Source organism: Syngnathus typhle, linkage group LG7 (assembly GCF_033458585.1).
Source record: "Syngnathus typhle isolate RoL2023-S1 ecotype Sweden linkage group LG7, RoL_Styp_1.0, whole genome shotgun sequence".
NCBI classification, from domain to species: Eukaryota; Metazoa; Chordata; class Actinopteri; order Syngnathiformes; family Syngnathidae; genus Syngnathus; species Syngnathus typhle.
Genome location: NC_083744.1, coordinates 3,701,077 through 3,722,320, shown reverse-complemented (window position 1 = coordinate 3,722,320; position 21,244 = coordinate 3,701,077). Strand labels below are relative to the sequence as shown.

The window sequence follows — 21,244 nt, the reverse complement described above, 5'->3', positions numbered from 1 at the left end:
ACGCAACCCAAAAAAGAGCTGCAAACATTTAGTCCTGACATTTATGATGCCACATGTTCTTAAATGTGAGGGCAGACGAGGCAGCTGCAATTCATACGGCGGGGTGTGTAGACTTATTTTTTTCCCGCCGTCAGCCTCCGCTGTCTGCAGATACTTTCCGCAATAGTCGACGACTAATGTTTCCTCTTATCTAATGGAGACGCGTGCATGCGAGGGTTGCAAAGAGTTAAGCAAGGAAGTGTACAAGGAAAACACTTCGACATTTGCATCACAACTCTCAGTCCCCCCGGGTTTCCGTTATGGTTTCTCTGCTTGAATTATTCATAACCTTCTCTCCTAAACCAAGCAACGCAGCCTGCGCGGCTAAAAATAACACAAAGAATCAATAATGCAAATGTTTTTTTGGGTGGTTTTTTTGGCTATCCATCCATCCATCCATCCATCCATCCATCCATCCATCCATCCATCCATCCATCCATCCATCCATCTTCTTCCGCTTTTCCGGGGTCGGGTCGCGGGGGCAGCAGCTTCAGGAGGGACTCCCAGACTTCCCTCTCCCCAGCCACTTCATCTAGCTCATCCCGGGGGATCCCAAGGCGTTCCCAGGCCAGCTGAGAGACATAGCATAGAGACAGGGAGGATTCCAGGAGGCATCCTGATGAGATGCCCGGGCCACCTCATCTGCCTCCTCTCAACGTGGATGAGTAGCGACTCTACTCCGAGCTCCCGGATGACCGAACTTCTCAGCCTATCTCTAAGGAAGAGCCCGGACATCCTGCCATCCTCCCCTCACTCGTGAACAAGACCCCAAGATACTTAAACTTCTCCACTTGGGGCAGGATCTCATCCCCGATCTGGAGAGGGCATTCCACCCTTTTCCGATCGAGGACCATGGACTGCTTTGGAGGTGCTGACCCTCATCCCGACCGCTTCACACTCGGCTGCGAACCACTCCAGTGAGAGCTGGAGATCACGGCCTGAAGAAGCCAACAGCACCACGTCGTCGGCAAAAAGCAGAGACGCGATGCTGAGGTCCGCAAACCGGACATCCTCAACGCCTCGGCTGCGCCTAGAAATTCTGTCCATAAAGAATGTGAACAGAATCGGTGACAAAGGGCAGCCTTGGCGGAGTCCAACCCTCACTGGGAACGAATCCGACTTACTGACGGAAATGTGGACCAAACTCTGGCATCGGTGATACAGGGACCGAACCACCCCTATCAGTTGGCTCAGTACCCTGTACTCCCGAAGCACCCCCCACAGAACCTCCCGAGGCACACGGTCGAACGCCTTCTTCAAGTCCACAAAAAACATGTGGACTGTTTGGGAGAACTCCCCTGCACCCTCGAGGATCCTGCTGCGGGTGAAGAGCTGGTCCACTGTTCCATGGCCAGGACGAAAGCCACACTGTTCCTCCTGAATCCGAGGTTCGACCTCCCGACGGACCCTCCTCTCCAGCACCCCTGAATAGACCTTACCAGGGAGGCTGAGGAGTGTAATTCCCCTGTAATTGGAACACACCCTCCGGTCCCCCTTCTTAAAGAGGGGAACCACCACCCAAGTCTGCCAATCCAGAGGCACTGTCCCCGATGTCCACGCGATGTTGTAGAGACGTGTCAGCCATGACAGCCCCACAACATCCAGAACCCATAAGAAATCCGGGCGGATCTCATCCACCCCCGGGGCCTTGCCACCGAGGAGTTTTTTAACTACCTCAGTGACTTCGACCCCAGAGATTGGAGAGTCCGCCTCAGAGTCCCTAGGCCCTGCTTCCACAATGGAAGGCATGTAGGTGGAATTGAGGAGGTCTTCGAAGTATTCTCCCCACCGACACACGACGTTGACGTTGCACTGCTTCCCCCTCCTGAGACGCCGGATGGTGGACCAGAACTTCCTCGAAGCCGTCCGGAAGTCATTCTCCATGGCCTCGCTATAGGAGCTATTGTTGAGACCTCAAAACAAGCCAAAATATTTTGGTTGTCGCCACAGTAAGGCTACGACCAGCTCGCAATTTGCACTCTTAACAAAAACTGGATGTGTTCATGGCAATACTTTCAACAATTTTTTTTTTAGCATTCAGAGTTCCTTCAATACATTTCAACCAGACTTTCTCTCACATTTCTGCGCTGTCTCACTATTCTGTGATTGGCCGTCTTATGTGACAGTCCTTATTGATAAGATGTTTATTATTATTATTGTTATTATTTATTCGTTTTTAATTATTATTATTATTATTAGTAGTAGTATTTATTAGTTTTTAATAATAATAATAATAGTAGGACAATAATAATAATATTATCCTATTATTATTATTATTAGTAGTAGTATTATTATTATAGTATGGCTGTGATTTTTATGGCGAGCTCATGTTCAGTGGAAAATATGCTAAATCAAATTTGTTGTTTTGCTGCTGTTGTGTTGAAGGCAGCACAAATATTACATAAATGTCAAATGTCAACATCGACCCCAAGCCCTGAACTGAACGACCCGACCCACACCTCAATATTCACATTCAGAACATCCATCTATCCATGTATCCATTTTCTGAACCGCTTGAAAAATGCCAATTTATACTCGATGTTGTTACCCGTCACCGAGTAGCTGAATTTTGTTTACGATGTGCGCAGGCGGGCACGGTGAGGGACTCCATGGCCAAATCGCTGTACAGCGCTCTCTTTGACTGGATCGTGTTCCGGGCTAATCACGCTCTGCTCAACAACAAGGACCTGGAGGACAAGTCAAAGGTGACACGTCTTTGCTAAAGTCCAGGATGCCCCCCCACCCCCCAATTTTGGCAGATGGCTTTGAATTCCCCATCAGCTCACGTTACCCCCTCTGGTGTTTTGTTTTCCCTCTGCACTGACGTCATGTCGATCCCGCCGAGGTGGGTCGATGCGGCAGCGCTTTTTATCGAGGTTGTTCCTTTTGCCTTCCAATGACCGTATTTTCCGCCCCAAAAGGCGCACCTAAAAACCTAAATTTTTATCAAAAGTCAACAGTGCGCCTTATAGTCCGGTGCGCCTTATATATGGATCAAGTGATGAATTTGTTGATCCATACTGGTTGTACACAGTGCTCTGCCAAAATGTTTTAGTACGTTTTAGTACGACTAGTAAATTACAAGGTCGCATCGCTTCCCAGCATTACGGTAACTGTAGTCAGGGGGCGTCACCGAATAGCTGTTGTACCCGCGAGGCTATTTCATTTCAAAATAGGCTGCTCCGTTAATGTTTCGAGTAAATCTACGGATCGATATGGAAGGGAAACATAGGTAAGTAGTACCAATGCGTTAGATCGAACTTTAGTCAGTTCCGATCATTTTAGAGGAGCTCGTTTGAGAGACGCGATTGTTTACACTTTGCTGAGGCTCATGGGAGATTGCGAGCTGAGGGTCATGGGTTTTTGCGGATGGCTAATGCTATAACGATAGCTGCTATACGTGCGAGGCTATTTCATGTCAAAATAGGCTGCTCTGTTAATGTTTCGAGTAAATCTACGGATCGATACGGAAGGGAAACATAGGTAAGTAGTACTAATGCGTTAGATCGAACTTTAGTCAGTTCTGATCATTTTATAGGAGCTCGTTTGAGAGACGCGATTGTTTACACTTTGCTGAGGCTCATGGGAGATTGCGAGCTGAGGGTCATGGGTTTTTGCGGATGGCTAATGCTATAACGATAGCTGCTATACGCGCGAGGCTATTTCATGTCAAAATAGGCTGCTCTGTTAATGTTTTGAGTAAATCTACGGATCGATATGGAAGGGAAACATAGGTAAGTAGTACCAATGCGTTAGATCGAACTTTAGTCAGTTCTGATCATTTTATAGGAGCTCGTTTGAGAGACGCGATTGTTTACACTTTGCTGAGGCTCATGGGAGATTGCGAGCTGAGGGTCATGGGTTTTTGCGGATGGCTAATGCTATAACGATAGCTGCTATACGCGCGAGGCTATTTCATGTCAAAATAGGCTGCTCTGTTCATGTTTCGAGTAAATCTACGGATCGATATGGAAGGGAAACATAGGTAAGTAGTACCAATGCGCTAGATTGAACTTTAGTCAGTTCCAATCATTTTATAGGAGATCGTTTGAAAAACGCGATTGTTTACAGAGGGCTCGTTGGTTATTGGCTAGTGGGTGCATACCGCAACCCTAGTCAACCTCAGTTTGTTGCAGTAAAGCTTCTATTTTATGCGCCTTATAGGCCGGTGCGCCTTATATATGGACAAAGTTTTAAAATGGGCCGTTCATTGAAGGTGCGCCTTATACCCCGGTGCGCCTAATAGGGCGGAAAATACGGTAGATAAATAATCCCTAACGAAAGGCCTCGTCCTGCCGACCCAGTTAATATCTTTGACGTCTATAACCATTGATGGCACTGAATGAGTTAAAAGTAGAGGTGTAACGATTCATCGATGCACATCGATTAATCGATATAATGCTCGACGATTTATTGGCGTCGATGCTAAACGTAAACATCGATTTATATCGCCGTGTTTTACCTCGGACATTAGACACGACTTTATTTTGAAATCCAGTTCATTGTTGCTCTTTCCGGGAGCAGTGCGCGCGTGTTGTGTTGTGAGCAGAGCAGGCACGTGAAAGGGGAGTCAACAACTAGTACGCGGCTCCTGGGCTGGTGCTATGGCCAGTGTCCAAAAAGACGAGGAAGTTTGTTCCCCTTTAGGCTTCAAGTCATTCGTTTGGAAGCACTTTGGATTCCAAAGAAAAGATGGCTCAACGGACAAGACACGTCCAGTTTGTAAATCCTGCCATGCGGTGATCAAATATTCAGGGAGCACAAATCTCGCCGCACATTTAAATTAAAAACACGACATCAAAGTTCAGTGTTAAAATAAGCACTTTGTATACTACAATACTCTTGTAATTTCCTAAATAAAGAGTTTGCAGTACCTTGTTGATTTTGCGTATGAATTGTTATAAATCAGGATATTGTTCTATATTTTTTATTTAAAAATATATATCGATCGTAGAGCACTATATCGTGATGTATCGTGAATGAATCACAGCAGGCTTTAAGATATCGGCAAATATCGTATCGTGGCTCTTTGTATCGATATGATATCGTATCGTGACAAAACCCGCGATTTACACCCCTAGTTAAAAGGCAATCGCCGATATCATCTTCAATGGCCGCAAATCTGAAAAATACAAAACCCAGCTGACATTATTAGCACGTGTTGCCTTCCTCCAGATCTTCTCCATCGGCGTGTTGGACATCTTTGGATTTGAGGACTACGAGAACAACAGCTTTGAGCAATTCTGTATCAACTTTGCCAACGAGCGTTTGCAGCATTACTTCAACCAGCACATCTTCAAGCTGGAGCAGGTGCAGCTCTGGCCACATTCCTTTGTTTTGCGGGTTCCAAATTTGCGAGCACTTTGCCGTCTTCTGGCAGGAGGAGTACCGAGCCGAGGGCATCAGCTGGCACACCATCGACTACATCGACAACAGCAGCTGCATCAACCTCATCAGCAAGAAACCCACGGCGCTCTTCCACCTGCTGGACGAGGAGTGCAAGTACGCCTCAGAGGGGGGTGCGTGAATCGGAAAGCGACATGTCCTCATTTGTCTGGTTTGACGGCAGCTTCCCTCAGGCGTCCAATCAGACCTTGCTGGACAAGTTCAAGCGTCAGCATGAGGGAAACAGCTACATCGAGTTCCCCACCGTCATGGAGCCCGCTTTCATCATCACGCACTACGCCGGCAAAGTCAAGTATGGAGTTAAGGTGAGCTCGGAATTTCTAATTCTGGCTCTGCAGTGTGACAAAAAAAAAAAAAAGATGATCAGATCTGATTCTTTCCCAGATCTGTACAAATCATTTTTTGGGCTTCTTTCCTGCTCAATATAGAAGCAGGCAGGAAAAAAAACATCATCTACTTTTGTGGCGGCAGCAGATTATGTTGCTACAGTGCAGCTCAAGTGTAATTGGCTCGTTTCACGTCTTTTCCTCTCCTTTTTGTCCAAGCCTTTTATGAACTTCTCGTCGTGCCGCCGACCTACTTTTGTCTTTCCCCCTCCCCGCCCACCCGCTCAATCTAATTCTCCCGCTCGCCTCCCAGCTGCGTTCTGATAAGAAGCACATGTGCTGGAAGCGCTCCAGTCTTTTGGATCATGCCAATCCGTAGCGCCGGCGGCCGAAAGGTATCAGCTGCGAGATATCTACCACACCGAAAAATATTTTGTGCCGTGTTCAGGACTTCCGGGAGAAGAACACGGACCACATGCGTCCCGACGTGGTGGCCTTGCTGAAGAGCAGCAAAAACGCCTTCATCTGCGGCCTGATGGGAATCGACCCGGTGGCCACATTCCGCTGGGCCGTTTTGCGCGCCTACTTCCGGGCCCTGGTGGCTTTCAGGGAGGCCGGACGCCGATACATGAAGACAGGTCGGACGGCAGCGATTTTTTCATTATTAGAGGCGGAACAATTCAGTTTCAATAATCGATTAACAAAATCAATGATCAATTCAATCACCAGATCCAAAAATGACCTTTTTTTTACATCTGATGGCTAGGTCACGATTCCGCCGTGCCCTGCGCCACCGTCAAAACCGTGGACAGTTTCAGTTTCCTTCATCACCCGGTTCACCAGAGGAGCCTTGAGATCCTTCAAAGGTGCAAGGATGAGAAATACAGTAAGTAGGTTCAATTGGCAACAGCTCCAACTTGCTCACATTAAAGAAAAGAAAAAAGTCGATTCCTGCCACAAATTGATTTGATTTAAGAGAAGACATTCGTCCAACTCAATAAAATTACACTCAGACTGGTCATGTGTGAAACAAGCCCGCTTTTAGAGCCCCCACAAATTCCTGTAAGCGCCGTTTTTTTGGAAGCCGGCGCCTTGTTAACGAGCTTTACAATGGCGGCACATTTCTGAGGTGAGTTCAAGGGAAAACGCTCAGAAATCAATTCCAGGTTGAGGCCGTCACTTGTGGTCAATAACACCAGAAGCGAGAAGCTTTTATTACGGCAGCGCGCCGTAAGAAATACAACCTCGCCCACGCAATTTCCTTTGTGACCGATCGGAAAAAAAATCTGTGGAATTCGTCCCCTGTGGACAAGCGGGAGCCTGCACTGGACATTTTTTGTCTTTTGTGATATTCTTGTTGTTGTAGCAAAGTCACGGCTCATCTTGTTTTCCTCTCATTCCGTGGCGTGCAGGCATCACCAGGAAGAACCCTCGCTCTCCGCTGGCAGATCTTCAAGGCGCCAACACCCTGAATGAGAAAGCCGGGCGGTGAGTCCTCGACGTCATTTTGTCGTTCGTCCCTTGTCATTATTTGGCTTTTTATCACCGTACAGGGATGGCTTCAGTGCCGGCTGCAATGGGCGCGGGCCGAGGTCGGGACGCCTGTCGTCGGCGGGGAGCCTGACGGCCCTGGGAGAGGACGGCATCTTCGTCAACTCGTCCAACAGCAAACTCCTGGAACGAGCTCAGGGAATCTTACTGTGAGTATTTTATTGTCTAACAACATTTTTGCCTGAACTTCCCCTTGCTGACTTGTTTATCTCACTTTTTAGAAGAAACAGAAACTGCAAAGTCAAGCCCAGCCTGCCCAAGGTGATGATACGACATCAAATTAAGAAAGAGGACTTGTGTTAATACTTTTAAAAAAAATTTATTTAATATTGATAGCACTTGTTGGACGTAAAATCTCTGCGTCACCTGAGCAGCGTGACGCTCCACGATCGCATCACCAAGTCATTGCTTCACTTGCACAAGAAGAAGAAACCGCCCAGCATCAGCGCTCAGTTCCAGGTGAGTGCTTGCTCTCTGCTGCCCCCTGCTGGACATCAAAAGAAAATTAATTGCTCAGTCTTAAAAAAAATATAAGAAAATTTGCCTGTCGGACTCAACTAAATTGATTGGACAAGATGAGAATGTGTTTGCGTGTGCAGGCTTCCCTCACTAAACTGATGGAGACGCTTAACCAATCGGAGCCGTACTTTGTCAAGTGCATCCGCTCCAATGCTGAGAAGGTACAAAAAAAAACACAATTATAAATATTAATATAATAAATATTATATTAAAAATACAATACTTTTTCTTTATATTATATATTAATATAATAAATATGATCTAAGATAAATACATTTAAAAAAAAAAATCATTTTCTTGTCTTTGTCAGCTGCCGTTGCGCTTTAATGACAGCTTAGTGCTGAGGCAGCTGCGCTACACGGGGATGCTGGAAACCGTCCGGATCCGACAATCAGGCTACAGCGTCAAGTACACCTTCCAGGTAAAGCTTTGGGCCCATTTTAGATTCTGATGCTATGAGCAAAAAATGGCATAAAATGTAATATACTTTATTGTGCTTGGAAATAAAAAAAAACTTGTGAGCTCCTCCTCTCCCATCAGTAAGCGTGATGTCGTTTCCAGGATTTCGTGCGCCACTTTCACGTGCTGCTGCCTCGAGGCACAACCGCAACCAAGTCGGGCATCAGAGAGTTCTTCAGGCAGATCCATCTGATGCCGGCCGGCTACCAAGTGGGCAACACCACGGTAAAGAGAGCCGCAAACTCCTCCTGGTGTCATCCGGTCACGTTTTGATGGGTGCAATCCACCCGTCGGCCTTGCAGGTGTTCCTGCGGGAGGCGGAGCGTCAACGTCTTCAGACGCTCCTGCACCAGGAAGTTCTGCGGCGCATCGTCACGCTGCAGCGTCGCTTCCGAGCCGTCCTGGAGAGGAACAACTTTGTCAGGATGAGGCTGGCTGCACGTGTCATCCAAGTGGGACTTCTTTTTATTACAAATAATTAACACCAGCAAATCAAATAAAACCCGTTGGCCTCCATTTTTTGTTTTGAAGCGCTGGTGGCGATGCTGCCTCGTTCGAGAGTCCACCATGGATCTGAGGCTGCAGGAGCGAGCGGTGGTGTGCCTCCAGACAACCTGGAGGCGCTGCAGGCAGCGCCGGACATTCCTGCGGTGGCGCAGCTCGGCCGTGGCCATCCAGAGGAGCTGGAGGACGCGCCGGCGCCAAAAGACGGCGGCGGCTGTCGCCATCCAGGCGGCTTGGAGGGGATTCGCTGAGAGGAGACGCTACTGTGAAACCTGCAGGACTGTGATGTTGCTGCAGGCCATGGCGAGGGGTTACCTGGCCCGCCTAAGGTAAGCAAAAGGGTGAGTGGGAGAGGCAAAAAAAAAAAAAAACGTTACGAGTCACACGTTGGTAATGAATCTTTTTCAAAAATCGATAGATTCCGAGAACTGAAGCAGCAGCACGAAGTGGGGGCGCCCATCATTCAAGGACCCGACGACGACCTCACCTCGAAACAGGATCATGTGGAGAACCTCTCCGGGGACCCGGCGGAAGACAATCGAAGTCGGTGCGCGGACGAGGCCAGCCACAAGACTCGAGCCAAGCGAGAGAGCAGGCGCATGAGAGAGCTGGAGCAGGCACAATTCAGCTTGGAGCTTCTCAAGGTTCGCACCGGAAATGTCGACATGCCTCCTCGGGGAGAGTTGGAACCAGACAGCGCCACCTGTCGCCCGGAGGACCATCGCAGACATTCGCCTCTCGGGTCTCTTGATAGCTTTGAGGCGCTCGCTGCCGAGGACACAGAGACCGAAAGTTCGGGAGCTTTCACGTCCTGTTCGACCGCGCCTCGAGAACGTTTGACTTCAGAGCCAGCGAGAGATTCAAACCACAATGAAAAGCCAGAGACGGCGTCACCGCTCAGGACCGAGAGCCCGAGGGCGACGTTTTACATCGCTTCGGACCAAAGTCCTGTCCGAGAACTGACACGCGAAAGCCCCAGCAAGTCTTCCAAAGACAGAAGGGAGTCCACGTTTCGAAAGCCCATCGTGGTCTTGATCAGTATGCAAAAAGGGAGTCCTCTGGAAGAGGGGTCGTCGGTAGTCCAAAGTCCAGACAGAACTTCTGAATGCAGAGAACCGCAAGCCAGTTCCCAACGGACACACATATCGGGTTTGGAGGTAGCATCTACTGTTGAAGAAGAAAGAACTCCACAGTCCACTTTTGAGGAAGGCGATTCCTCCATGGTTCCATCTTCAGCCACTTTTGAGGCAAGCCCAGAAGTTCCTGGCTTTTGCTCCTCAGAAGTGGACATCAAGATCACCCTGGAGGCCAAAGCCGGCTTTTCTCCCACCGTCCGCCCGGGTCAGCGGGAGAATAAAGCGGTCCCGCGTGGGCAGGGAGCCGCTAGCCCGCTCCTTGACACCAAGCCACCCAAAGCCCAGAAGAAGAACTCGGCTCAGACCGTCATCGTCAACATGACGGAGAAGCCCACCAACACGGCGCCACCCAGACGCAAGCTTCCGTTCTCCAAGTAAGTCCCAACCACCACATGACCTTTGACATTGTTTACTAAAAGGTCCAGACGCGTGTATGTGTGTTCCTTGCAGGTCCGATAAGGATTTGGTGACCCAGGGAAGATCTTTGTCCATGTTCAAAGATGATTCCAGGACCAGAGAGGTAAATGTACACTTCACACACTGCAGCGAGCTGGCCGGGCCCGCTTTTAAATCGGACGACTCGCTTAATTGCTAACGAGTTTTGACGGACAACCGTTTTTGAGATTGTAGAAAAACGCAATAAAAGGTCTCCTCAAGTCGCTTTGGCGGTTTGTGAAAAATGTTGCTGTTACTGTGGTTGCCCGGCAGCAGGTCGGGCGGCCGGGCCCCAAAAAGAAAGCACGCATGTCCCGGACGCGCTCCGACTTCCTCACTCGCTGTAACTCGGAAGGAGCCACGCGCTCGGACGACGATGACGACGAGTACTACGTCCCCGCCCACTCCCGCACGCCGCCCCCCTCCCCGTGCCCCCCGCGCATTCGCCCCAAGACCGACTGTCACAGTGACTCCGAGATGGTAAATCCTCCCGCGACCCCTCCTCGGCCTCCTTTGTTTTCCCGCCCGCCACTTCCGCCGACTTCTCGGGAGCAGAGCCTTCTTACTTCGCAGGCTTTCTCTTCCCATAACGACAGTGTTTTTCTGTCTGCTTGGAGACAAAGAAGATGGCGCCAGCTGCTGCACGGCCTGGACTCACCCAATCCAACTCTTGAGAAGAGAAGCTACGCTGATGCATGCTGGCTCGAATGACGCTTGATCAAAAGCATCCTGTCCTCTTTCTTGTTACTAATCAACATTTGATTCAGCATGAAAAGAGAAATGAGACACGACCCACACAAAGTAGAAATTTCAGGATGAACCAAAAATGCGCTCAAATGTTGAAAGAAGGTCAAAGGTGACTTGTAAAGGTTACACTCCATCCTGGAATTTCACCCCAAAGTCCAGGTGACCTAACTTTTTGTGAGTCGCGTACTCCAACGTTGGGGACAAACCGCGCTTCGTCGCCATTCGCAGCATCCCAGGATGCCGTTGGCCATTTTGGCAACGCTCTGCTTGCTCACTCTTCTGGTTTTATGTCTTCCGCTGCAGGATTCCCACAAAGACCCAAAGAAGATCCATAAGACCTTGTCATCGGGAGATCTGGGCAAAGTAGAGGTGCTGAGGAAAACCTCCAGTCAAGATGGAAGGTAGCGAGATCACATGATGCATGCAAATGTTCATGTGTGTCTTGTCACTTCTTTCACTTTCTTCATTTGGAGCAGAATGAGAGGGAAGATGCGATTCTGGAGTAAAAGTAAACACGGCAGGAAAAAAGTGTCCAGCAGGGGCGAAAGTGCTGCTGAAACACCCGGTAAGAGAGGTAAAAGAAAAAGCTGCATCTTACATCAGCTGATTTTATTTTTTTTGTCTGCCAGAGGCTCCGTCGCCTCCTCTCAGTCCCGACCTGAAGGCAGCGTCGCCGCCACGGGGCTTGCGGGACAGCAAGGAGAACAAGGAGCCGTCTCCCAAGATGCGGCGGCGGCGCAGCCTGAAGATCAGCAGCGTGGCTCTGGAACCCGCCCAGTGGCAGAATGACGCGCTGCACATCCTCAGCTCGGCTCACGACTACCGCACCATGAACGACTTCCTGCTCAAGAAGGTGCCCGCCCCAAAAATGCATTTAGGTCATCCCAGAGCTGCTTCCAATATTTCCATGTCCTCACCGGAAACACCACTTAGTATTATGAACGAGTGGGAACTGACCAAAATGTTTTTGCGTTTGTACCTTCAGATCGCCGACCTGGAAAGTGAAAATGGCAAGAAGGACACCATGGTGGATGTGGTCTTCAAGAAAGCCCTGAAGGAGTTCCGCATCAACATCTTCAACTCGTATTCCACCGCCCTGGCTGTGAGTATGCGATCCCCCATCTTGTGCAGTGGACTCGCCCATGTGGATTATGTCAAACGAACATGCGTGTCGCCGGGCAGATGGACGACGGGAGGAGTATTCGCTACAAGGACCTGCACGCCCTCTTTGAGCACATCCTGGAGAAGAGCATGCGGCTGGAGCACCGCGACTGGAACGAGTCGCCGGTCAAGGTGTGGGTCAACACATTCAAGGTCTTCCTGGACGAGTTCATGACCGAGTACAAGCCCATGGAGGGGACCATCGGCAGGGTAAGAAAAGAATGAACCGTCATTGGCGCGGGAGCCAATTTAGAAAAAAATCGAATTGCCTGGATGAAAAGTAATATCATTTCAAACTCATGTTACACTAGCCTTAAATATACCGGTTTTTTCCATGTATAATGCGCAAAATTTAACTAATTTATTGTCCGAAAATCTGGGGTGCGCATTATACATGGGTACAAAAAATAATATATATATATATTTTTTTTTAAATCCGGATATCATACGGAGGCCGCCATTACAGATGCGCTTTCTTCTCTGCTGTTCACTTCAAACACGCTCCATACGAACACAATGCTCTCGTATCAGACGCTTGCTAGATCACCTGCTCGTTTGCTGTCACAATGTACCCTACACAAATCCGAAACATTTCTTCGCTATTGAGTATGCTAGCGCATGCGCAGTGATACTGACCGGCAGAATAACATCCGGTTGTTCCCAAAGATGATCTTTTTTCTGAAATAATTTTACGTTCACGGACTTAAGTAGGAGTCAAAATTTGGGTGCGTATTATACATGGGTACAGGCTTTTTTTCCAGCATCAACATGCCATTTTTAGGGTGCGTATTATACATGGGGGCGCATCATACATGGAAAAAAACGGTATGTATTTTTGATTTATTATTTGATTATTCTTTTTTTTTTTTAATTATTTTTAATTTATTTCTTCATTTTTATTTTATTACTAATTATTTGCTTTTTGGAAAAAAATGTAAGCTACTCATTAACTTCCACTTACAACCCAAAATTATGATTTGACTGTTTTATCAGTCAGCTCACGCTGTCAGTTTTTAAAAATAATAAATATCAAATTTAGTTCAATTCCGTGTCTTTGTTCCTAGGCCGCCAAACGAGAGCGCAAGAAGTCACGCAAGAAGGACACTGACATTGTGAGTTAAAAACGCCAGGCGGCCATTTTGGGTGGTGATTCTCGGTCACCTGAGCTGGTCGTTGCCGCCCCCTCGCCCGCAGGTTGAGGAGCACAACGGCCACATCTTCAAGTCGACGCAGTACAGCATCCCCACGTACTGCGAGTACTGCTCGTCGCTCATCTGGATGATGGACCGAGCCTGCGTCTGCAAACGTGAGCGCCGTGTTCTCACTAACTCACTTACCTTACACTTATCCTTCTTCTCCGAAGGAGGAAAAATTGGATTAAATTACTTTTCTTCACGGTAATGCCATTTTCGATGGGGTTGGCACTTTTTGGGTTCACGTGTCAACCAATGATATGCCTCGACTGAGCTTTCAAAGCACAGACTCTCATGTGCTGTCTTGCAGTCTGCCGCTACGCCTGCCACAGGAAGTGCTGCTCCAAGATGGCCACCATGTGCAGCAAGAAGGTAGGCACCCACGCTTGTTGCTGGCGAAAGTCGTCGTCTTTTTATTTTTCTTTCTTAACGGGACTGTCGCGCGCGTGTCCAAGTACGATCCGGAGCTGTCGCCTCGTCAGTTTGGCGTGGAGCTCTCCAGGCTGACCGGCGAGGAGCGCAACGTCCCCCAACTGGTGGAGAAGCTCATCAACTACATCGAGATGCACGGCCTCTACACGGAGGGCATCTACAGGAAGTCGGGCTCCACCAATAAAATCAAGGAACTGCGGCAAGGGCTGGACACCGGTCAGTTTCCGAAGCGGTCATCCAGATGCGAGGCAACGGGAGTCACGTGTGGCTGGTCACTTTCCAGACGTGAGCAGCGTGCTCTTGGACGATTACAACATCCACGTCATCGCCAGCGTGCTCAAGCAGTGGCTCCGCGACCTGCCCAGCCCGCTCATGACATTTGAGCTCTACGAGGAGTTCCTCCGAGCCATGGGTAAGCCGGTGGCGTGGCGTGGCGTGGTGTGGTGTGGTGTGTGGTCGCGTGGCGTGAAGTGGCGTCACGCCACCCGCCCTTTGTCCATTTTGTGACGATGTGCCGTTTTGGGCACTCAGGTCAAGCCGACAAGCAGGAGGTGATCCGAGGTGTGTACTCTGTCATCGACCAGCTGAGCCGCACACACCTAAGCACGCTGGAACGCCTCATCTTCCACTTGGTCAGGTGAGACCGCAACTAGATTTTTGCTTTTAATTTGGAGGTGATTAAATGTCACGACTTCATAGCGCATCACAATGTTTTCCATTTCTTCACGTTTGGTTTTAGGATTGCGCTGCAGGAGGACACCAACAGGATGTCGGCCAACGCGCTGGCCATCGTCTTCGCCCCGTGCGTCCTGCGCTGCCCCGACACCATCGACCCCCTGCAGAGCGTCCAAGACATCAGCAAGACCACAGCGTGCGTTCACTCGTCTTCTTCTGTACTTCTGTACTTTTGAAGAGCCTCGTGGTTCTTTTGCGTTGTTGTTTATGTTATGTACATTTTGGGGCCTTTTTGCAGGTGTGTGGAGCTGATCATCAATGAGCAGATGAGCAAGTACAGAGCGCGTCTGAAGGACATCAACAGTCTGGAGTTTGCCGAGAGCAAAGCCAAGAGCCGACTGAGCCACGTCAGGATGTCCATGGTAAGAGCGCCACGCAATCGGCATTGCGCGATTGTCAGCTTCAGGAAGCGGCAGCCATGTTTTCAGCTCATATTTTCGCCATGAAAACAAATTTCTTTGCTTTGCGTTTTGACACTGGGGAAAAACAATTTCAACATTTTCACTTAAGAGTCTATTAAAAAAAAAAAAAGATCCTTGGTGGACGTAGAAAAATATCAATATTTAATTTCAGAGCCCAATATTCGGGGTGAGCAGTGGCTTGTTTGCACGAGACCGGATGTGCAACTGTATTGAGTGTGTTACGAGCCATTTTTGAGCAACGGCGACAGGCCCCCGACCCTCCCTAACCCCAACTTGTCCTCCTTTCCCACCCCCGACCATTTCTTCCAGAAACCTGTACTAATCGCTGTTAGGTTTATGAGCATAGCCCGCACTGCCACCCCGGTATGTATGCCCCCTTCTCAGAGTGTGAGGTTTATGAGCATAGCCCGCACTGCCACCCCAGTATGTATGCCCCCTTCTCAGAGTGCGCCCGCCCATCACCATTGTCTGTCCCGTTCAGTCCAAGTCTTCGCAGTTGTCTCGTCTGTCCGCTTGTATGCCCCAAAAAATTCAAACTCGGCTATCAAGGCACCACAGCGCATACACGCACCAAAATGACCACCTTGTCTAAATTTATTCACAAATTTAAAAAATCACAAAGCTTATTGTTTTGTTGTTTGAATAGCAATGTCAGCAATAGCAGCTCGCGGCGCGGTCAGTGTTGTGTTGTGTGTCTTCCATGAGTATATCGGAGAGAGAACGACAATCTTACTGCCGCATTGACCCATTTTTGTTTTTGCTAACTGGCTAACACGCAGCCTAACGCTGCCCGACTGAAGGTAAAGCCTTTCTTTGAGTCTGTGAGTGTCCTACTAGCATCCCTTCCAGTTTGTCGTTAGCTGTGTTCTTGTGATTAGCACATCTGTACGTTGTAAGCAAGTGTATTTTTTTAGTAAGTCTCCAGTGTGTTTTGCCATCATTGTTTCTCTTTTGTTTGTTTTAAAAATATTAACAGGCCATATTGAGAAGCGCACGTTTTGTTTTTGTTTGTGTCCAAACTTTCAGAGTAAAAGCCGCGTTCGGCAAAGCGGCGCCCACGCGCAGTCTCCGCCGCTCAGCCCCAGGACGGGCCCCCCGGGGGCGGACAGCGAAAGCGCGGGAGTGGCTGGCGAGGAAGCAGCCGAGGGGACGCTGAGCGAGCAGCAGCAGCTCGCCATGCAGCAAGAGGAACGGATCCTCACCGAGCAGATTGAGAGTCTGCAGAAAGAAAAGTATGAAAGATTTGATTGCTGTTTGTTGATTAGTTAATTAAATAGTTGATGAGCATGGTCACATAGGAAGTACACAATGTGTTGTTTTTTTCCAGGGAGGAGCTGACATATGAGATGTTGATCCTGGAACCGCGAGCGTCCGACGACGACACTCCAGAATCGGAAGCGTCCATCGGCACCGCCGACAGCTCCGAGAACATCACCATGGAAACGGAGGGTGCCACAGGGGAGCACCCCGGTAAGGATTGAACTAAAATCATAGAATTTGATTAGAAACACAGAAACTGTAAGTGGCGATGCTATCAATCAGCACAGGAGAAATATCATGTTTTGAATTTTTTTTAGCGTTAGTTGTTCCGACTCCACAGAATCGGGCGCTTATGGCTCCCGAAAATGTGAGATGAAGTGCAGGCGACCTTTGCGTCGCCATCCCGACTCGGTGGACTCGGCCGACTCGGCCTCCGTTGTCTCCTGCTTCAATCAGCCGCCTTCGGACTCGCCTTCCCCTCACTACCGCTTCCGCTCGTCGTCTTCGGGACCCCTGCTGGCCTCCTACAGCCCGGGAGGGGCGGGAAACGCGTCCGAGTCAGGGCGGCGACCCGGGAAAGGCCTCCCCAGCCACAGGCTCCGCCTGAGCCGCAGCTCGCCGAGGGAGACGTCGGGCGGACACCGCAGGGAGCCCGAGTTCGGCTCGGCGCCGCAGCAGCTGGTTCTGTACGGCAGTAACGAGTTCATGGTGTGACGGGGCGGAACGAAGGCCTCGATATTCAGGTTCGGCCGAGACTGGTCACGGGGGTCGCCCCTGCCCGCCCCCCTCCTCGGCAGGGCAGGTGAGCACTGAGCCAGAGCGCAGAAGAAGACAAAGGAAGTGCCGCTGAACTTGGGGTGGGCCGTCTATCTTCTTCAGCTTGTAGCCATAACGACTGAATCGCTCAGCTACGCTGAACTCTGCTAAGCTAAGCTAGGCTGAGCGAAGTCCGCTTGTCACGTTTACACACCAGCCGAGATGCAGCATGCTCAACCGTTTGACTCCCTGTCAAGAAAGCGCGCCACAGCTGACACTGTACGCGGAAGATAATAGGGCTGAACAATTTTGAAAAATCATATCATTGTATTTTTTTCACCATTGTGATTTACTATGCGGGCATCCTTTTCAAGCTTCTCTTCCCCAGCCTGTTTTTAACAAACACAAGCAATAAATTAATTTGCATTGCCGTAAACAAGATTCATCATACCAAATTGTTTTGGTCTTACAGGTGATGCTAAAATAAAGGACAAATTAATATGAAAACCTTTTATATATTTACCAAACATTAGCCATCTTTAAGGTGTTGACTATAACACCCTCACAACATTTGTAAGTGTGAACATAAATCATAAGATTAGGACACAAGCCGCAGATTTGGCTTTTATCACGTCAACGTTTTATGAAAAAAAAAAATGCTGACCCACAGAAGTGAATTAACCCCCCCCCTCCCCCATTGCAACCTATTGTGTTAGACGACATTGAGTTTGAGGAATTGTTCAGCCCTAGTAAAGAAGGCCAAAATCATCCATTCCCTCAAGTGGTCCGGTGACACGGAAGTTCGATGCTTGAGCGTGACGTCATGGCGATTAGCACCTCCGCCTCCTTCCATCGCGACTCAAACTTTCGAACGCGCTTGGCTGGCGACCACTGAAACCCGGACTAGTGATGCGGAAGATTGTATGATTCTGACCATGTCCCATGGCAAGAACATGTACATAGAGAGCAAGTGAAAATTAGGACACGCTTTCATACCGGTGCCACGCTTGTGAACATCAGTGTTATGACGTCACCACTTTGAAGTTCTCTCTTCCGTTTTTACTGTAATAACGTGTGCTGTCATTGTTATATTGTTGATATGCTTAGTTTCTGTCGGTCAACACTTGACGGACTTTTTTTTGACGTATCGGCTCACACATACACGCACATATTCTCTAGGTCAGTCATCAAAGTATTCGCTATTTTATTCCAAAATCTGGGGAAAACTTCACTCTGACAGCTCGCTGGTTTTCATTCACACACAGTAAGGCGCTTTCCAGATGCTTCTGACTTATTCCTCCTCCTTGTTGAGCTCAACAAGCAGCGCTTCCGTCCACTCGTAGCATTTAATACGCAGAAACCAAAACACGTAGCAGCCAAATATTTCGTGCAGTGAGGCTCATGAAGGCCTCATGGGTGGCCGTCAATAAAACTGTGAGACAAGACCATCAGTATTAAGCAGCTTTCCACCGCCTCAGTTTACTATATACACACACACACACACACACAAAAATGAGCTGGATGAACAAAAGTGATTATCGTTCTCTATTCTTCGTTTATGTCCTTTTGCATAATTTGTGCGGGGGAAAAAAAGTGAATGTAAGTGTCACTGGAAGGCATGCTCTGCTTTCTTGGGTCCTTTTTGGTCCTCTTTTATACACAGTGTATGTACTGTATGTGAATTTTATTTATGTCCACGCTTACTGCGGTTTCAAAGGATTTCTTATGAAGGATATATTATCCTGCGTACGATCAAGTGCTACAAGGCCAGCAAAGAAAAACGAAATAAGGTTTTGGCTGCGCCACTCTGTAACATAGTTATATACGAGGTGCAATTTGTGTTCGTTTTTTTTTAATTATTATTATTTTAATGACACAAACATGTTTATGGTTGTAAGAGTAAATAAAATACTATGGGGGAAGTTCATCAGACTAACTGCAGATTTATGCAAATGGGTGGTTATTTATTTTGTTGATTCTTTTTCACGAATCAGTTTCCTAATAGCAAAACCTGACCTTCGTGATTATTTAAGGGGAATTCAAGTCAAACACAAATTCAGTATTATGATTCATCTTGAACAACCCTGCGAACTCTCACGTGAACGCAACATTTACTGCCTTAGAAAACACTCGCAATTATTCAATCTTTTTCCCAAATAAATTAAGAAAATTGAAACTGCAGGCTTGTTTGATTTTTTTGATAAGCAGAATATTTGAATGAAAAATGGGCCATCGGAACGCCACAATTCTTTTCATATCAATACAGCTGCATCATATTGTTTAAAAAAAACCTCAATAATATATTATAAGACTTACTTCAAAATACATCGGTTATTGTTTAGGAAAATGATTTCACATTTAATAGGATTGTATAATACTGTATAACAGAATAACATGTTAAATTTGAGAGCGGCTCGGTGGAGCACTGGGTAGCACGTCCGCCTCACAGTTAGGAGGGTTCGATTCCACCTCCGGCCCTCCCTGTGTGGAGTTTCCACGTTCTCCCCGGGCCCGCGTGGGCTTTCTCCGGGCACTCCAGTTTCCTCCCACATCCCAAAAACTTGCTTGGTAGGCCGATTGAAGACTCCAAATTGTCCCTAGGTGCGAGTGCAAATGGTTGTTTGTCTCTGTGTGCCCTGCGATTGGCTGGCAACCGGTTTAGGGTGACGCCCGATGACGGCTGGGATAGGCTCCAGCACTCCCGCGGGGACTAAGCGGTTCAGAAAATGGATGGATGTTATATTTGAAATGTGGAAGCCGCGTGTGCCTGACGCACCATCTTTTTCCTCAACGCCAAATGCGCCTGCGCCACACGAGCGATGGACATCATTTCCCATCGTGCATCACGGCAATGAGAATCGCACAAAAAAGTTGGCAGACTCTCCTTCACGGTGAGTCGCTGAACTTTTACGTCGCTTTTTAAACGACACGTACTTAATTTTCCTATTTTTCATGAGGTGATGTTGCTGTCCTTAAACATATTTGTGATATCTTTTCTTACAGATGTCTATGGTTTTCTTTGATTTGGCGACAACTGGATTGTACAGAAGAGGAAGAGGAAGAAAAAAAAAACGAGGGATGACAGATGACTTTATTCTGAATCCTGACTGTCATAATTCTGAGAATAAAGTCAGAATTCCCACCTTCTGACTTTAAAGTCAGAATTCTGAGAATAAAGTCAGATTTCTGAGAAAAAAAGTCAGAATCCTGTCACTCCCCGTTTTTTTTTCTTCACTGGCCCTAATCCTCTTCCGTAGGATTGGGTATGACTTGATGGTATTTTTAAAAATGCAACTATCATTTTTTTTTTTTTTTTTTTTTACAATCTGTCAATTATACATTACATATTTCATTTTTAGACTAAACCGTATTTTATGGTGATCAAGTAGCCGGTGCAAACGCTCGTTTCATCCTTTTTTATCCAAGGGTCGGCACACGCCCATTGGTCCACTTGAAATATCGACAGTTAAGTGAACCAATCAGGATTGAGAACAAAAGCCGACCACGGTCGAAGGGGCCAGTGTATCGCCTACCTATTCAGATACAGCTCACAACCACAGTCCTTCACTTTTATGGAATATATCCCATAAAAAAGTTTATTTCTCAAAAAAATAGCAATACCTGACAATCTTTTTAAATCTTTTGGGGGGTTTCTCTTCTTCAGGAGGTAAGATGTAAGCTTGATTTGGTTAAGGTCTGCTGATTGACTTGGTTATTCCACTTTCCTCAAGTGTGATGGCATGATGAAGCTTCTGCCGTTAATAGCGATTCTTTTTTTTTGGTCAAATGTCAAACATAATTCTTTTTTTTTGGTCAAATGTCAAACATAATGCTTTTTAGACTTCATAATTAAGCTCCTCATCACCTGCATGAACAATTTCATAGGAGCATTTGCGGTTAGGTCCGAAATTCTCAAGATAACAGCTGAGCGATTTAGCCCAAAGTGGAACTAACCTTTTTACTCTCTTTTGTCCGTAGACACTAACAAATGTGACATCATCCAGACTGGGGCGGCTTGTGGCCAGAGGACCTTTAACGCCTACGTTATCCCCCGATGCCGCATTAGCAGCGCGACCCGCACACGCTCGGGCTTCACCGTGGAGGACGGCCGTCTGTTCCGCTACGGGCGGAAAATGCCCACTGTCCCGCTCCAGCGAGTTCTC

The 21,244-nt window shown here is 47.9% G+C and overlaps 1 protein-coding gene across 2 annotated transcripts in view; it reads left to right on the top strand.

The window, feature by feature from the left end:
• Nucleotides 1-20,211, top strand: part of myo9ab (myosin IXAb) — a 68,644-nt gene extending 48,433 nt beyond the window's left edge. For both annotated transcript variants that reach the window (XM_061282610.1, XM_061282608.1), the window contains exons 10-44: nucleotides 2,628-2,744; nucleotides 5,215-5,349; nucleotides 5,420-5,541; nucleotides 5,609-5,750; nucleotides 6,220-6,409; nucleotides 6,538-6,657; nucleotides 7,184-7,259; nucleotides 7,325-7,471; nucleotides 7,544-7,583; nucleotides 7,659-7,781; nucleotides 7,922-8,002; nucleotides 8,152-8,262; nucleotides 8,403-8,525; nucleotides 8,603-8,752; nucleotides 8,832-9,133; nucleotides 9,223-10,314; nucleotides 10,391-10,460; nucleotides 10,649-10,855; nucleotides 11,426-11,523; nucleotides 11,599-11,687; nucleotides 11,752-11,975; nucleotides 12,108-12,224; nucleotides 12,305-12,493; nucleotides 13,348-13,395; nucleotides 13,478-13,589; nucleotides 13,787-13,848; nucleotides 13,932-14,124; nucleotides 14,192-14,320; nucleotides 14,440-14,545; nucleotides 14,648-14,779; nucleotides 14,882-15,005; nucleotides 16,092-16,297; nucleotides 16,393-16,535; nucleotides 16,666-19,972; nucleotides 20,085-20,211. In XM_061282610.1, the coding sequence (XP_061138594.1) occupies nucleotides 2,628-2,744; nucleotides 5,215-5,349; nucleotides 5,420-5,541; nucleotides 5,609-5,750; nucleotides 6,220-6,409; nucleotides 6,538-6,657; nucleotides 7,184-7,259; nucleotides 7,325-7,471; nucleotides 7,544-7,583; nucleotides 7,659-7,781; nucleotides 7,922-8,002; nucleotides 8,152-8,262; nucleotides 8,403-8,525; nucleotides 8,603-8,752; nucleotides 8,832-9,133; nucleotides 9,223-10,314; nucleotides 10,391-10,460; nucleotides 10,649-10,855; nucleotides 11,426-11,523; nucleotides 11,599-11,687; nucleotides 11,752-11,975; nucleotides 12,108-12,224; nucleotides 12,305-12,493; nucleotides 13,348-13,395; nucleotides 13,478-13,589; nucleotides 13,787-13,848; nucleotides 13,932-14,124; nucleotides 14,192-14,320; nucleotides 14,440-14,545; nucleotides 14,648-14,779; nucleotides 14,882-15,005; nucleotides 16,092-16,297; nucleotides 16,393-16,535; nucleotides 16,666-17,039 (5,694 nt within the window). In that variant the 3' untranslated portion in view covers nucleotides 17,040-19,972; nucleotides 20,085-20,211. The remainder of the gene's footprint in view (nucleotides 1-2,627; nucleotides 2,745-5,214; nucleotides 5,350-5,419; nucleotides 5,542-5,608; nucleotides 5,751-6,219; nucleotides 6,410-6,537; nucleotides 6,658-7,183; nucleotides 7,260-7,324; nucleotides 7,472-7,543; nucleotides 7,584-7,658; nucleotides 7,782-7,921; nucleotides 8,003-8,151; nucleotides 8,263-8,402; nucleotides 8,526-8,602; nucleotides 8,753-8,831; nucleotides 9,134-9,222; nucleotides 10,315-10,390; nucleotides 10,461-10,648; nucleotides 10,856-11,425; nucleotides 11,524-11,598; nucleotides 11,688-11,751; nucleotides 11,976-12,107; nucleotides 12,225-12,304; nucleotides 12,494-13,347; nucleotides 13,396-13,477; nucleotides 13,590-13,786; nucleotides 13,849-13,931; nucleotides 14,125-14,191; nucleotides 14,321-14,439; nucleotides 14,546-14,647; nucleotides 14,780-14,881; nucleotides 15,006-16,091; nucleotides 16,298-16,392; nucleotides 16,536-16,665; nucleotides 19,973-20,084) is intronic.
• The last annotated feature ends 1,033 nt before the right edge of the window (nucleotides 20,212-21,244 follow it).